Raw genomic sequence first — 17,666 nt, forward strand, 5'->3', positions numbered from 1 at the left:
ATGTTTGTCTCTCACGTTAGCAAAATATCTCACGAACGAGTCGGCAGATTTTAATGAAACTCTCAGAAAGTACTCAATTCAAGATGGCTGCAGCTCCGACAGATATTGAGCTCAAATTTGGCGTGGTTGTAGCTGAGCATGGTCCCCAACAGTCTGAGGACCTCTCGCTGCACGACAACTTTGCCTAAAATTTTGGCATGAACTGTCTGTGTCAGTCCTGTTAGCAAAATATCACATCATTTAAGTTGCAGCCTTATTGTGCACCTTTACAGTCATAACAGGTCATTCTCTTTGGTATAAAAATACAACAGGAAGCAGGAAGTAAAGCTTATTTTTCCTCCTTATAACATCTCTTTATTTTATTTTTATTTGCTTCATACAGACAAGAGTTGCTGCTGAAAATCTACAATAGTGTACAAGAGGCTTGTTGTCTTCTTCTGTAGGAGTTTTTTGGGTAGCAGCTGTCATGTGGTCCAAAAAAATCTACAGTTTTGTTCCTTTTTGTCCACTTTGAGTCTTTTCTGTACACGTGTGACTTCATAAATACAACCTACGAGTTGAACAAACTTGGCTTACTGGCTTTAAACCGGACAGCTGTTGTGATCAAGGCTGGCTGGAACGTGTCAGGTTTGTTTGTGCATGTACGATGATCAGCCACAACATTAAAACCACTGGTTCTGGTTTCTTACAGTTTTAAGTGACCTTTGCAGACAGGAAGTACAGGAATGAGTCGGGCTGTGGGCCGTTAGCAAAAGGTGGTGACTCAATAATGTCTCATTTGATTTAGCTACAATAGTAGTAGCATAATTTAGATTTTTAAGTTATCCACTCATTACATCCCAAATTAGGCAGTATCTTTTGACAATTACCTTTAAATACTTCTAAGAGTATAGATTGTACCACAGCCTGAAGTGAATGAAGACTTTCTTGTTGAAGCTACTGACCCCTGGTGGGTCAATGGTTGAGATTATCATAACTGTGGATGCTAAAATGATACAGAGCACTTCTTTGCTGTTAGTTAAAGATGTTTAGCTTGTAATCTGCACTTTTTATTTGAATTGAGAAGTCTTCAACTAACAGAAGATAAGTCCAGCTGCCTTGTTTTTAAACTGATTTCTTATTGTGGTGTGGCATGTTAGAAAGATTTTCATAAAAACACCACCAATAAGAGGATAATCCAACCATTCTGAAGTGAGGCTTTATTGAAAAGTTACTAACACTGTGGACCCAGTTCATGCAAACGCTGTTATTTGAATCTTTACATTACTGTTTCAGCAGCGTAAAGGTTTTTAAAATTGCATTTGAAGTCATTAGCTCAACTCAAAGGCTTTCTACAACCAGTAACATTAACTTTTCCACTGAACTTTAAAATGGCTGGAATATTCCATTAAACAGTGACATTTCTGATTTAGGTGACTGTACGAACAGAACCCCCTGCCTACTAAGGTTCTTTTGTTTTTTATATGAACGTGATGGCCTAAACTCCAAACATAAGGTTTTAATATTGTGGGTGATCAGTGTAATGTCCTCCACATAGATATATTTTTGTACTGTCCTCTCGGTTTAAGAACTCCAGGACCGCCCGTGTACCCATCGGGTCTCGGTGAGCTGCGTTCAAAGCCTCTCGATGTCTCTGTACTTCTTCCTCAGGATTGAGACCTGGTCCCTGAACAGGACGGGGTCCAGCCTCATCTGGGAGTGTACCAGGGGCATGAATCCCAGCCACCGACTGAAGACGTTCATGCAGGTCTGGCGCTGAGCGAAATGGTCCGGGTCGGCCCAACGAGATGACTTGGAGCCCTAGGAGGAGGAGAAAGTGGTGAGTCGATTTGGGCCGTCCACCTGAGTTTAATGGCAGAAACCTTCTTTGTTTTTAGTTTATTTCCAGTATGATTCCTGTTCTTGGTCACAGGGACAAACTAAACCTGGATTTCATACACATTGAGGAGCTGTCTGATGTTAACTTAGACTGAACTTTTTAGTCTCATGTCACAATACTAACAGACTCGTGCCAGACATAGGTTTAAAGGGACAGTCTGGTCATTTTTGAAGTAATGTTCTCTCAAATAGTCAGTCCCTCCAGGATTTCGCGGGGCATTTTCCTAAAAGTTGCAAAAAACTTTTAAATTAAAAATCCTTCCTAGTTTTGTAAGATAATTACCAACAAACACTGACATTCTCAGAAGGTGCTTTATTTGAGAACTTTGATAGCTTCTAAACTGACATTCATGAGCATTTCTGGATTGTCCCTGGTCTGCAGCTCTCCTCACGTTTTGCAGACACAAAGTTTTTGTCGATGCGTTTATGTTCCATGATTACACTGCAGGACGTGCAAAACAGCTTCCCCCCCACTCTCCTGCAGCTGGGGAGGAAACTGGTTTGCGACCGCAGTGAAGTTAGTGGCGTCTAGCTCACGGCTGACCCGAAACAGGAACGCTAATGTCGGCCAGCTGTTCTCTGCCCGCCCCTTCTCTCATGCGTGGTGGTTCATTTAGGGACGGCTGGCCGACATTAGCGTTCCTGTTTCGGGTCAGCCGTGAGCTAGACGCCACTAACTCCATCCAACATCCAACTTCAAACTAACTTTACTGCGGTGTTTTGCTGAAATCTTTGTGGGCAAATGTGAATCATTAGCGCACATTTTGGCTTCAGTCGCTGCTCCTGCACGCTCCCGGCATTCTGATGTTAACAGGAAGTGACGTCATGTGTCTTCTTCCAGAGTTATTTGGGGTTATTTTGTATTCCACCATAAATATTGGGTTAAAGTTGCGATCGCAACATCGCAAAATCCTGGAGGGTCTAAATAGTACCACAAAGGTCTGTCTGAGAGCTCACCAGACTGGTCCTTTTTTTAAAACAAAACCCCCAACTCTTGCTCAAATATTCTGGTGTGAAAGAATACTATGTTGGCAAAAATAAACATCTTCATTTTTGCACGGCACCATTTGTTGCTGCTGAATCAGTCCAAAAGATAACGCAAAAACGGTGACATGCTAATGGTTGGTTAGACGAACCATAAACATGAGTATTAGATGAACTTTTTCCTCGTTCTTCATTACTCCAAAAATGACCAGGCTATACCTTTTACAACAGGTGCTGAGAATAAAGTGAAAGTAAAGGAAAATGTACTCTTAACAGGGATCACAAGAGGGAACAAACTAACATCCAACAGGTAAAGATGATTCACAGACTTATATGTGACATATATATATGAAGGAGCCATTTTAGGGTTGGACAAAAGCTTTCACTACTGTTGCTGTTTGTGCAGAAAATAAGATAGTTGACAATCTGACATGGTTATGATGCATGGAGTTCAGCACAAACTACCAAAAAAACAGTTTAAAGAGGGGTAAAATACAGCATTTCAAATTAAAGTAAATGCAAAAACCTAAAAGTAAACAATTAAGTTTAACCTATATTGGGTGCTTATTTGCGTATACATACACATAAGCACCCAATATAGGTTAAACTTAATTTTTTTTCCTTTAGGTTTTTGCATTTACTTTTATTTGAAATGCTGTATTTTACGCTGAACATTGCTGAACTCTGTGCAGAAAATAAGATGGTTGACAAACAGTAGTGAAGACTTTTGTCCAACCCTAAAATGGCTCCTTGATGCTATCGCCCCCTTATCGTCGATGGGCAGCAGGAAGGGAAGATGCGGGAGGTGGAGATTGATCCTGGAGCAGCAGAGGCTGCTCTGGGTCAGGTAGAATAATTAAAGTGTGACAGAAGTGGTTCGGCACTCTGACGGAACATTTCCTCACTTTAAATAGAGAAATAAGAAAACCCTCCGTCGTTGTTTTTGTGTTCAAGTCTTCCAACCCTCTCTGTCTGCTGTTGCTTGAAGCAAAGCCACAAATCAGGGGGGAGGCAGGAAAAGAGAAGTGACTGAAGTCGGGGGGTAAATCACGGTTTGCTGTGCTGCCTTCACAATTAAGACATTAATCACTGGGTTCGTTCTGCAGAGTCATCGTTCTGCCTGTGGTCAGGCCATCGATCAGAACCCGACATCAGGTGGACCACGTGGACCGGGATCTCCCACCGAGAAGGTCAGAGCTGTAAACCTGAAACTTTTAACACTGGTTAAGACGCGAAGATCGCCTTTCACAAAAGGGGAATCGACTGTTTCAAGACTCCAAAGGTGGCAGTGTAAGTAAAACTGCTGCAACAAAATGAGGAGACTGAGGGAGGAAAGCTAAATTAAATAATTTCTGTAGAAAAACAAGACCGACAAGAGCGATGAGCTAATGGCTAGTTCTAACACAGCCAAGACCAAAGTGGATCATTCAAATCCTTCTTTATCAACCTTTACAGTAAACTACCTACACTTCTGTAGTTATTACCAAATGTAAATAGTACGGCTGCATAATGGTTTGAAAGCGATAAACTCAGATGTTCTGCTGTTACAACAGTCTGGGGTCTTTAGTTTGTCAAATTATTATTTTTTTGCAATAATGTGCATGCTGAAACTGGTGTATAGTTAAATTTTAGATATGTTCTTCAGTCCTATTGAATGGCGGCGGTCCATTCTTACTGTACTGACCACTTCCATAGAACGTTGGCTCTGCAAAACCACAAGTTTATGTAAATAACTGTAAAGAAACTAAGATTGAAGCTGTTTTGAGATGCAGAAATCATTCAAAAAGCTTTCTACTAGTCATATAATAACTCTTCATAATGGCCAGAATATCCCTTTAAGCTCTGATTGAATTTCTGAGCTTCCAGAAGTTAAAGCTAATGGATATTATGTACAGATACCTGCGTCATCATGGTTTCTTTGTACTGCTTCTTCTGCGTGACTTTGATTGGCGCCTGTTTGGTGACGGCTGAAACCAGGAAGTTCATCAGGATGTCCTCGCAGTTGGCCATGCGGTCCACCATGGTCAGCAGGCTGGCGGGGACGTAGTGCGTGAACAGGTAGTGGTAGTATCTGACGGAGGGGAAAGGTAGATGAGCTTCTGTGTGTATTTATCTCCTTTGAACAGCTTCCGTTCTGTTCTTTTATATTCTGCGTGGTGGTTGTGCTGCACTCTCAGCAGCATGGGAGCACTAGATCACTGTCAGGTCTTTTACCTCCCCGCCAAGGTCTGCCGTCCCCCCATCTCACACACACATACTTCTAACTCATGTTTTCTGCAGCTGAGTCCAAATAACAAAAGGACTAAAGAGGTGCATTCAGCATCCGAACAAAAGGACGAAGAGAAAGCCGTTTATCTGCATGACAAGATGTTTAAAATCCCTTTGGAGAGAAACTTCTCTCCTCGGTTCAATTTAACGCTCTGATCCACACTCTGAGGTTCTTTTAACCTTATTTTTCAGTTCCAGCTTTGTATTTGATAATCAAGTAGTGAAGAAAGCCTAAGTTGTCTCATTTCCTTCTCTATTAGCCTGGCAAAAAAAAAAAAAAAAAAAAGTAAAATCACATTTAATGCGAGATGTAAAGAATGTTACTCTGTATTTACAGAACCCTAAAGAAAATGTACAAGGTGGGCCATTTATATGGATACACCTTTTTTACAATGGGAATGGTTTGTGATATTAACTTCCTGTTTGTGGTGGGTGGTGACCATGGCAGCCATTTTGAATCCAACTTTTGTTGTTTCAATAGGAAGACGGTCATGTGACACATTAGACTTATTGGAAATTTTACAAGAAAAACAACTGTGTGCTTGGTTTTAACGTAACTTTATTCATGAGTTATTTACAAGTTTCTCACCGCTTATAAAATGTGTTCAAAGTGCTGCCTGTTGTGTTGGATTGTCAATGCAACCTTCTTCTCCCACTGACAGCAACACAACAGGAGAAATGCGAGCACAGGCTTCCAGTATCCGTAGTTTCAGGTGCTGCACATCTCGTATCTTCACAGCAGAGACAATCGCCTTCAGATGACCCCAAAGATTAAAGTCTAAGGGGTCAGATCAGGAGACCTTGGGGGCCGTTCAACTGGCGAGAAACTTGTAACTAACTCATGAAAGAATAAAGTTAGGTTAAAACCAAGCACACCTTCTTTTTCTTGTCAAATTTCCAATAAGTTTGATGTGCCACATGACCCTCTTCCCATTGAACAAACAAAAGTTGGATTCAAAATGGCCGACTTCTAAATGGCCGCCATGGTCACCACCCATGTTGAAAAGTTTCCCCCTCCCATATACTAATGTGCCACAAACAGGAAGTTAATATCACCAACCGTTCCCATTTTATGAAGGTGTATCCATAGAAATGGCCGACCCTGTACTTTCTGTACTGTTACCTCAGTAAAAACATCTTTTCAGGACTGATCAGATTAACTTCCTGGTTCTTTTCAGTCCTTCCATCGAGGGAATGAGCCAAACTCTAATTGTATTCTTCAATAAAGATAAAAAACAAACATTTACATGTGAATTATTTTTGTATTGTTAATGAGACGTTAATAGAAAACTTCCTGTTCTAAAGCAGTGGATTTTTTTTGTTGTGTGAAGGAAAGCATGATGATTGGAAAGAGGTGCTGGTCAGCTGGAAGTCCTTCATGGTTTTTGTACCTGTGGTAAAAAGCTGCTCCTGCAAGGACCATGGAGTAGTCATTAGTCCACTTGGAGGTGTAGCCCCAGCGGGACCTGGAACTATCCCAGTAGTGGCTCCTCGCTGGATAACCGACGATTCGCTCCGGAAAACTTTGCCATACAATGAAAGCAAAATCCACCTGCAGAAGGACGGAGTAGAAATGGAGGTTAAAAATGGAAAACCCAGCAGCTGCCTTTAGTTGCAGCACTTCAGACTTGTTCTGTGTAACATTTCGGGCAAGCTGCTGGCAGAAATGCAGTGTAATGTGTTAACATTAGTCAATAACTTAATGGATTTATTTGGCTCTCAGCTTGTATCGTTGCCTCTAGATGTCACTAAATCTTGTGCTCCTGACCTTTTCGGGCTGCCTTTTTAGATGTGCAGAAATCTTTCAAATGTATGCATGCCGATGCAGTCGAATTATGGGGCCAGCACAGATTTTCACCTCTCCTGCTTTTAGTGTTTTTAGCAGAGGGAAAACACAACAACTTAAAGCTGTTCAGCTGTAACTCTTCAACCATACAGCTCGATTTAAAAACCCAAAATCTTTGCAGTGGTTAGTTCAACTGTTGCTTTAATAAGCAGCTCCTGTTAGCAAAACGCTAAAACTAGCTCAGTCCAACAAGCCTTTTAGCTTCTTTTGGAAAGGATCAGAAAAGTGGAAACTATGCCCCCGGTCACTGATCCAATAAACCGGTTAAATAAATAACTGAACACTAAAATCAGCCCAGGTTAAGATAAACATGAGAACTTGAAGAAATGCTTGTCGCCCGCTGCCTTTCATGCCGGAGTTTTAAATTAAGTTGGAGATGTTTTGGTCAAACCTGGACTCTCAGCTACTACCACATCAAATTATACTCAACATGTGTGACTGTGGCAGCCATCTTGAACTCCAAAAGTTGTTCAGTTGTAGACGGACATCCAATGATTACTTCTGCAAGTTTCACTAAAACGGTTCAGTGGTTCAAGAGATATTTTGGTACCAAACAATAATTAAAGTTTATCTCAGAATTGATTTATTTTTACATGTTAAGCTGTTCAGCTCAGTGAAAGAAACCGTTTGTTGTCCTCGCACTGAGCCGTCTTTTTCCTCATAAACACGACGCAGGAAACGACCCACGCCCTGTAGGTGGCGCTCTAACGCTGCCACGAAAACACGACAATAAGCAGACGCCTGAAACTGTGAACACAAGCAGAAAAAAATGGCGCTGGCGGCGAATACAAGAGCAAAACCTGAACTTCTAATGAGCCGAGGTTCAAAAACCTGCAGACATGACTCAGGGAATTAAGTGCCAATATTTTAAAACTGATTGTTTTTTTTCATTGCAATGTTTGCTTTAATATCGTTAACACTTTAATAAACTGATAAGAAAAACTTTTTGGATGTAGATTATTACATGGTGGTTTTGCTTAAGTTAAAAAGGTACCATTTATGGGCTTCCAAAACGCTGCTTCCATGTGAACGCAAGGCTGAAATGATAAAAAAACCTTTTCATATCCACACAACGCCCTTCCTATTATTAGCAGTGGAGGGGGTAATTACACAGAAGATTATTCAAAGAGTAAGCTAGTTTTTAACAACAAATTTAAGTTATATTTTTGCTCGAATGCTCATCCCTAGCTATTAAAACATTAAAAATAATCCTAAAATAAATTGTCTGGTAAACATCGATTCATGTTTATCAATAAAAACTTGCTTCCATTTTGTCACAAAATCATAGGAGAGTTGAAGAACTGAAGTGTTATTAAGTTTGTGTATAAATTAGTGAATTTGTTCCATCTTTTCCAGGTGTTTTGCACCTTTGGAGCGGCTTCAGGCTGCATACTATATAAATAAGAAGTCTCCTTGTCTGGAGCACCTGGTGTCCTTGAAGGAGCCTGATCCACCTGACAGAGACCCTCTTTTGAATTCAAAAACACCACTGAGACACACCAGAGAATAAGGGGATCAGCACATAATGAAATACTTGGCTACACACACACACCACCTCAGGAACCGGGACAGAAAATTAATTACCAGAATAGTAAAGGCGGAGAGACGGAGTTGGGGAGGAGAGAACTGAAAGTGGATGTTCTTTAGTGATACCTTGCGGCTTCTGTCATGAATCGTGTGAGCAATTACTGTAAAGCAGCGGTGCTGAGCCCAGAGAAAGGTTGCAGCTGCCATTCTCTGTGCAGACCCTGATCAATTGACATGTTGGCGGCGTGTGCGGTTGGATCTGTACGCGTCAGATGTCTCCGCAGCTGCGCTGAAAGGATTTATAACAGCCCGCCAAAATATAATGTTTCCTTCAGAGATTAGGAGGCGTCTGCAGCACAACATGAAATCTCTGCACCCATAATCGACCCCATTTAGGGTTTCTTTTTTGTTGTCTTTCCGAGCGAAACGATTTAATTCACAGGTGAAGATGGACAAATCTCCATGATATAAACAGAAGTTAATGAGGTGACCCGTGAAGTGACAGAAATACAACTTTGTGCCCGTGTGTCATACATACTAACGGATCCTACAAGGCCACGATTGATTCGAGGATCAGAGGGTCAATCCTGCAATAGATCTGTTTCAAATCTCTCCTGACATTTGGGTTTAACGTGTCCAACGCTCGAGATAAAGAGCTACGATACGTTTTAGTCCCCAACTCTCCTTTAGTGTTCAGCCTTTTTAAACGTTTTCTTTTATAGAAGTTACGTCGTAACAGATCCACTGCGGCGCTTTCACTGTGAGAAAACTGGGAGAAGAACTTAGTTTTGAGCTAAAATGATGTGTGGTAGTAGCTGAGATTCATCCCTTTAAGAAATGCTCAGATACACCTTTTATTTACTGAAGGTTAATCCTAACATTGCAACATATATCCACATGAATGTCTCTTAATAGAACAATCAAACTGAAACAGTTTAATAATAAAAATGGTGATTGTTGCTCACTGAAGTGATGTTAAATAAAAATAAGTCCTAATAAAAGTGAATTAAATATAGATATTAGCAGATAACCACATTAAGGACCATCTCTACCTCCTTTATAAGATTTCTCCTTCAGATTTTGTATTTTTCTTCTCCTGAAATGAACTGTATTGTTATAAGAACTCCTTTGGGGGTCTGAAGATGGACTCGCTCTGATCACTGAAGCATCTGAGAGTTTTTGGACCTCACAGAGAGTCCCAGAAGCCGTTTTAGATTAAATCTTTAACACGAAGAAACAGGACTGAGCTCCTCCTGATAATACCGCTGCAGATATTTGCAAAATAAATTTAATTTAAGAGGAAATCCCGACAAGCCACAATTATTTTAAACAAACAGCTGCTTCTCCGCTCATTACAGAGCTGCTGCAGTCGATTATAACAACCTACATTTTTGTCTATGGGCCAGGGGGCCACCTGTTGACAATCACTGGGTTATTGAAATTTAGTTTGTAGTCCAATAAAAATCTGTATGAAAGCTTTTTAAACAAAATGTTTTCATTTCCACCTTACTGGTTTTAGCGAGCCACTGCAGTCTGCTGACGCCCAAGTCTTGGTTTTAAAAAGATAAATTGATTTAAAAAAAAAGGGGACTACAAAGATAATTTCCTCTCTTGACAGTGCTGTAGACATTTCACTGGTTTTTAATTTGTCCTCAGAGGAATGTGAGCGTAACAAACCACTGGGGTGTGTCTCATCTTTGCTTTTAAGTCAGAAGTGAGGCTTTAATCAAAGAGGAGCTCAGTGTTTTGACAGAGTAATGATACAGACGCTGAGGTAATGGCTCTAGGAAAACTCCTGACTCCATGAAAGCACTTTGTTTTTCATTAAATCCTATTCAAGCTGCTCTGCGAGTTTCTTGCTCCACTCTTGATTTCACTTGATTTTGTCCTTTTTAATTGCTCCTTTTTAAAAAAAAAAAATCTTTTTCCTTGCTCTGTGTCATTTGATGCTTTTTCTTCCGCTTCATTAACTTTCCCTCCATCGTCATCTTATTCGTCCTCTGGTTTCCTCCCACAGTGAGTTAAATTAAAAGAATACAATCATCAATCGTAACGCCACTCAGTAATTGCTGTTTGCACGACCAGATCGAGCCGCCTCGCCTTATTTTTGTCTGACTCCCCTCACCCCGCTTACTTTGATTTTATCTGATATGTTTGGACTTGTCCTTTAAAAGCGAAGCACATTTTCACCTCTGAGTGGTCACTGCACTGTTTGGCAGTGAGGCAATTCATTTATAATGAATAGTATTCATGACTTCGCGTGAACTGACTGCCTCATTTCAGCGCGGATCAATACTGAGTTAAGATATCACCGGCTGACAGGAACCTGTGCAGACAGGAGCTGACGAGGAAACGTTTCACTGCGACGTTAAACCCGCCTCATCAGGTTTTATGAAGATATTGACGAGTTTGTATTCTTTTGTTACAAAAACACTGATTGGGTTTGGTTGCAGTTTGTTCAGGAAGAGGTTTGAAGGATGGATTTTAAGGAAACTCGCAGGAAGTAACCATCGGACGATTTACTAACTTACCCAGTTCAAGATGGCCGCAAAAATGATGACATAAAAGATGACTAAACCAAGCTAAAATTTAGCAGGGTTCAAACAGTCATTGACTACACACTCCAAACTTTGGCATCAACCCTGCTTCTCTGTTAGCAAAATGGATTTACAGTCCTGCTCACCATTATTGGCACCCCTTCATGATTTGCATAGCTGAGTGAATATCTTCATGATCATTCATTGGTTAATTCATGTCACATGTGTGGAGGCAGTCCATCACAAGTGATCTTTATGTGATTTGCAACAGGTGAGCCAAATTGGGTTTTTATATTGATTTGCAGCAAAGGGTGCCAATACCATTGGCATGGTAAAATTATGTTTTTCTTTGTTTTCCTCATAATGTTTATCTTTTTAAATGTTTTTGATCATTTGCTGTTTTGCATCAAGCACAAGCTATCAGCAATAAAATGTTGTTTCACTTGATGAATTTCCTTCAGTAAATATTCCATTATATGTACTTAAACTTCATGGGTGCCAATAATGGTGAGCAGGACTGTACATCTGTAACTGGTTAACCTTTAGGGTCAACTCAACGCCTCCAGCTCGGTTTATTTTACAGATATTGTGCTGAAATCTGCTGTGATAGTAGCTGAGAGTCACTCACACATAACATCATTTACAAAGTTTGACCAAAGCAGCTATAACTCCATAATTTCTCATCTTAAGATGATCGTAGTCTAAAACTCTGGCATGAAAGGCGGCGGGCGACAAGCATTTTAAACCTCAGCTCAACAGATTTAAATTCAGACAAAGTTCTGTGGACTGAACACCTGAACGTGTCCAGGTTCTCCTGCTTCCAATCAGTAACTCACCTCATTGGTTGAGAGAACAGAGTCTTCGTCCAGGCTGAGAACGGCGTCGGTGACGACGATGTCGTGGGGGAAGAACCGACTGCTCATGGTCTGCAGAGACACAACGTTTCCATGAACAGAGTTAACGAATCACCGTACTGCCAGCATGAAGAACTTTAAAAAATATGAATTAATTAAACTGTACCGAGGCAGCGCGCTTTTAAAAGGTCAAAGAAATCTTGTTTACATCGGTTTTAAATAAATATAATTACTGGAGAGGCATAAAAAAAACCTAAATAAACAAATGTGTTTGTTTCACCTCCAACTGTGCGTCTGTCGATCAATGAGCTCCCTTAATGGGTTTTGTGTGACTCTTTATCAATTCAGTGCCTAACAGAAAATGTAGCAGAGCCTGATCCATTAGCCTAAAGATGGCTGCTGCTCAGCTTATTGACTTGTAATTAAAGTGTGAATTATTCAACTGTTTGTTTTCAGAACAAATGGAGGCTCAGAACACGGATGTTTGTGGGGGAAAGTTCTGCTGAAACTTCAAATATTCCACTTTTTAAAAACGGTTTGACTCACCTACACTGTTTACTGCGGAGATGATTTTAAATTATTTTTATATGATGTCAGAGTGAATGACTTTAAACATCCTGATTTACAGCTGCGTCATTAACTGGTCATCCATGCTAAATATTATTTTAAATTAAATAATAGTAACTTATTATTTTGTACATGTAGAAAAAACTTTTATTAAACACATACCTAACATTAAAGTCTACATGTTATTTTTCCACACAACACCAGATCAGATTCTCTGACACGAAACTTTTTAAATCCACGTCCCAGAGGGGATGTTTTTAAACTCCCAGCATCGTTTTACTATAAAACAATTTACCTGAAAGCAGAGGTGCTCACACACGGTGCGCTACGGTTGCTGTCAGTCAAAAGTCGACATTTTCCTAGATTTATAATTTAAGGTAACGAGGAGCAGCTGTTGGCTGTTCTCTGGGCCGAAACTGAAGCGTCTGAGTGTTGAAACATAAAAATCACAGCGCCAGCTAGTGACCCGCCATGGACACTACAGCAGGCTCAACGTCTCCTGCCGTCTCGCTGAAACAGCGTTCCCGAGTGAACGTGTCACGTTTTTACAGTCCACAACAGGAGATCGTTCACATGTAAACTGGGCTTAAAAGACAAAAACATCTTAACCAATCAAGTCTTAGTTTCTTTAAGGAATGCCTTTCATGTCAGAGTTTAAAGAGATTAAAATCAGAAAGAGTTGTAGCCATTTTGATCAAGCTCTTTTAATACTCAACATCCATAACATCGACTGAGGTATGACCATTTTTGTGTTGGCTAATCTGGATCAGTTGTGGTGGCCATCTTGAATCAAATTTTTCTGCAGGTTTGATTAAAGTTTGTTCTCTGGTTCCTGAGATATTTAGGTAACAAACGCAGGAGAACACACAATCATCTCCTTCTACCTTTAACTGGACCTAATTCATCACCATAGAGTCTCCAGATTATTCTAGGATGATTATAAAACTGATCATTAATGTTCTTTAAAAGGTGTTGGAGGTTTGCAGCAAAGCTTAAAGGGTTCTTCCTTTGATCAGGTTTTTCTTATAACAATCAGATCATCTTTGTGGAGGATTAAAACGACACCTAACGAGTCCGTTAGCCGCTGCTGCTGCAGCATTAAAACTGTAAACATGGTTTAAAGTCAGTGAAACGAACCATGTTAGCTACTGTCGTGATATTTGACATAAATCCAAAACTTGACAAAAAACTGATTTAATTCACATCCTGAGAGAAGAATTAGGAGGCTTATTCAGCAAAACCTGAATTATCTGGAAGGCTTACACGTCTTTATCTATCTCAGCTTAACGAGCCGATGGATGCAGAGTTTAAACTGATCAGGAAATTAAACGGGAATTTAAAGACCGATCAGCGAAATTCCTCTAATTAATTTGAGGTTGGAATAATAAGTGTTGAGTTTTAGGGGTGCGATGCTTAATCAGCTGGGAGGTGATTAGTTCATTTAGTAAAGTGTTCGGAGCAGAGCAGCTGAATGCAACATAACGTCTGTCTGAAGCTGAATCTCCTCCTCCTCCTCCTCCTCCTCTTCCTCCGGCTGGTGTCAGAGCTCTTTGCCTCTGGACGGAGATAAGATCTGTTTGAGTCTTCTGGCAGTCCGGCACTTTGACCGTTATCTTTATCGCCCTCTTTTCATTCATTTCCTTTTTATTTTCACCAAAAGGTTCTGCAGCTTTCAGGACAGTCCTTGGAGATACGCGCTCTGCTTTCATACTAAAGATAAATGTAGATTACTGTAGAGATGAAATCCAAAGATCCGTCAGATTTCTGCACACACGTCCTAAGCTGTGAGCTTCCACTTTTTTTTTTTTAATATAATCTAGATATTAATTTTTATCAGCCACCACAATGAAAGGACAGTCTGTCTGTTGTGTCATGAACCAGTTTTATTAAAACTTTTAGAAAAAACAGATTGGATGTAGATCTACTCTTTAAGTTTTGGAGTCAGTCTGAGTCCAGATGGGTGCTCAGTTATTTGGTGGGGTGGTAGCTGAGAGTCGTCTGCGTCAGACACTCTGAGCTCTTTGTTAAGACACCAAACATTAACCGTTTCTGAGCTGGATTACACCAGAGTCCTTTGAGTCACAGACAGTTCTGTCCCCGGGGACACCCCTCAGTGATCGCAGCTTCTCTCATACAATACCTCATTTATCCTGCAAGGCATCTAAATAACTCCATCTGCTCTTCTAAGATGATCTCAGATTAATAAATATTAGTTCTCACAGAAACAGATCCCTGTAACTAATGTAGAAACAGCTGAGTTTAAATGTTAGGATTCCAAAGGTCTGATGGCTCTGATGGTGATAAAAAGTCAAAGGAAAGGACACGATGTTCCAGCGAGGCGGCAGGTAAGGTCGTGAGGGAATGCATGTCGCCCGCCACCCTTCAGTTTCAAGCTGAGATGGAGTTTGGATGAGAAATGGAGCTGTAGATGTTCGGCTCAGACCTTGAAGATAACGATGTTAATGATGCGGCACAATGCTGCACATGGATGACGCTCAGCTACTACCACATCAAACTTTAGCTCACTGTTCATACAGTTCATGGGTTTACTGTGGCGACCATCTTGAATTGGGTAGACTCCAAAGGTTCAGACATTGTCTCATCAATTAGGACTCAAAGGACAAGCTGGGGATGACTCTCAGCTACTACCACACCCAAGCTTAGCTCAATATCTGTAAAACGAGTTCGCCGTTAAAGATTTAAATCCAGATTACTGAGAGTTTCATTCCCATCTGTCCACTGGTTCATGACTAAAACTAATCATCAGGATAATATAAAATAGATCTAAACAGTCTGTTTATGTAGAAATACACACAGAAACTGCAACAAATATGTTTGTCTCTGTTCCAGTGGAACCCGGAGCACGAACACCGTTCAGACGACAGAATAAACATCAGTTTTTATTTCATATGTGGCTGAGTTTAATGCCCTCCTTTTCCAACAAGACTACTTCTAAAATGATTAAAGACTATGCTTGTACCATCCGCCGCTGACAGCTATGTTTACGTTTGAAACGTTTCTCACCACTGAATGGAAATTCATTCAGACACCGGTTCTTGTTCACTCCTGGTGTTTCTCTTGATATTATAATGTAAAAAAAATAAAATAGCAGACCCTGCTTTCATGTCGCGATGATGCTGCTGGTTGTGAAATTTAGTCAGGGTCTGTAGTTTGATTGCAATCTGGAGCCTTATTTTTCAGTAAAATATGGTGGCTTCATACCGAGCTGGAGGCCGACAGCAGAGGAGAAGTAAAGGCTTGGTGATGGAGTAAAACACTCAGCGTTATAGAGCAGAAACAGTCATAACCAACAACAAATTACTCTGCTGCTGCTCCCTGTTGAGACAAATGACACTTTGTGTGTGTGCATGTTTGTTGTTATTACAGAGGGAGCAAACAGCAATCGAAGCAAACACACTCAGGAGCATCTGTCCTGGCAGCATGACAATATACAGCACGACTAATTATAGGACCACACACACTGCAAGAGGCTTTTTACTGTCGCCAGTGGAAACACTGCTCCAGTATTTCAAGGGGGAGACATTTACATGAAAACAAACAGAAACAATTAGACGACAAAGCATGAGGTTCAGACAGAGACGATTACAGACGCAGCTAGAGGTTGTGTGGGAGGCTCGGTTAGCGAGTCTGTCAGGGTGTGTTTAAGAGGCCCAGTTGTTGAAACTAATGAGAAGATGAGTTCAATTGAAAGCACAGAATACCATGTAACAGCTGCGAGCTCATAGAGCGCACGTCTTCTTCAACGACAACAACCTCCTCAGATTCAGTCCTGCTTCGGCTTTAATCACTCAAACAAAACTGAGAGGAACCTGAACTAACTTTGTGTTCGAATGAAACGACAGGACAGTTGCAGAACATCCCTCCTGTCCTCCTCTTCAGGGAGCTTTACATGGTGACGGAGGTCAGTGTCAAACTGAGATTCTTAAAATTTACTTTTCATCCACACTGGAAACGACCCGATACGCTGCAGAAACCACGCCGGGCCTGTATGTGGCGCTGTAATGCCGCCACAGAAAGCTTCCAGACGTAAACTCAAGAAGGTCGTAGGTCATCTTGTTTTCAGAAATCCACATTCTGACCGTCTACACTAAAAACCAACCCTAGTGTTGCAAGACTTTTCACTCTGGAGCGTTTTTGCGGTTCCTAAAACAGTTTCTGTAAACATTAAACCCATCCAGGAGGGAGGATCTGAGCTACAAACTAAAGCAAACCTTTACTGTTGAATTAATGCAGATTTTGAGGACATAATCACTAAAACAGTGAATAGAACAGCTGAACTTTTATCAATGAAGTTATAACATATATTTTATAATTATCACATCCCTGGAGCTTCAGATATCCTGCAGCTCTGAGGCTTTAATGTTGATGTTCAGTTTCTCGTTGCACCTTTTTTAAAATGCATTTAAATGTTTAGGCGCTCAGCTTCGGGTCCGTTACCTTGGTCTGTCCTTCGACGACAGAGAGAGGCACGCTGGTGGAGGGCCACTTGTTTCTAGGAGGTAAAGGCTTGTCGCAGTTCCATAAAACCACGATCTAGACGAGGAAAAACAGAGAGGTGGTTATTGGGCTTCCCTTTTAAATATTACAGCCACGTCTAACAGTTGATGCCTCTCTGGAGAGCCGATTATCTGTTAAACTGATCTTCAACGGCTTTACATTCAGTATAAACAAATAAATAAAGTATCTTATAAATGCTCATTACATAAAACTCACAGTAAGGATGCATGAAGACACTAAAAACTGTTTTTTAAACTCTTTTAGGCAAGATTTTGTATCCTCCTCCTGAAATCACAAATTGGACTTTTTAATTAGTGGTATTTTTATTGTTATCTCTATTTCCCCTAAATCTCAGACCCTCCAGGATTTTACAATGTTGCGATCGCAACTATTAATGCAAAATCAAGCAAACCCCGCAAAATCGCAATTTTTTCAACTTTGCCCAAAACACCGCAACTTTAACCCAATATTTATTGTTTCTAAAGTGATTCGCCACCGTTTCTGCAGTCTTGTCTCTTCTTTGTGGGTTTGTGTAGTGTGGAATACAAAATAAGTCCAAATAACTCAGGAAGAAGACACGTGATGTCACTTCCTGTTAACATCAGAATGCCGGGAGCGTGCAGGAGCAGCGACCGAAGCCAAAATGTGCGCTAATGCTTCACATTTGCCCACAAAGATTTCAGCAAA

General features: G+C 40.7%; 1 protein-coding gene and 1 long non-coding RNA gene across 2 annotated transcripts in view; one reads left to right on the plus strand and one right to left on the minus strand.

The window, feature by feature from the left end:
• Positions 1–322: 322 nt before the first annotated feature.
• LOC108244864 (exostosin-1) overlaps positions 323–17,666 on the minus strand; it is a 185,402-nt gene continuing 168,058 nt past the window's right edge. Inside the window, exons 9-13 of the mRNA XM_037981537.1 lie at positions 16,920–17,015; positions 11,877–11,966; positions 6,522–6,682; positions 4,762–4,933; positions 323–1,800 (exon numbers count right to left, since the gene is read on the minus strand). Coding sequence (XP_037837465.1) covers positions 1,615–1,800; positions 4,762–4,933; positions 6,522–6,682; positions 11,877–11,966; positions 16,920–17,015 — 705 coding nt within the window. The 3' untranslated portion in view covers positions 323–1,614. The remainder of the gene's footprint in view (positions 1,801–4,761; positions 4,934–6,521; positions 6,683–11,876; positions 11,967–16,919; positions 17,016–17,666) is intronic.
• Positions 4,039–17,666, plus strand: part of LOC119617984 — a 21,730-nt gene continuing 8,102 nt past the window's right edge. The window contains exon 1 of the long non-coding RNA XR_005234509.1: positions 4,039–4,152. This is a non-coding gene — a long non-coding RNA (uncharacterized LOC119617984). The remainder of the gene's footprint in view (positions 4,153–17,666) is intronic.

This window comes from Kryptolebias marmoratus, linkage group LG19 (genome assembly GCF_001649575.2).
Source record: "Kryptolebias marmoratus isolate JLee-2015 linkage group LG19, ASM164957v2, whole genome shotgun sequence".
NCBI classification, from domain to species: Eukaryota; Metazoa; Chordata; class Actinopteri; order Cyprinodontiformes; family Rivulidae; genus Kryptolebias; species Kryptolebias marmoratus.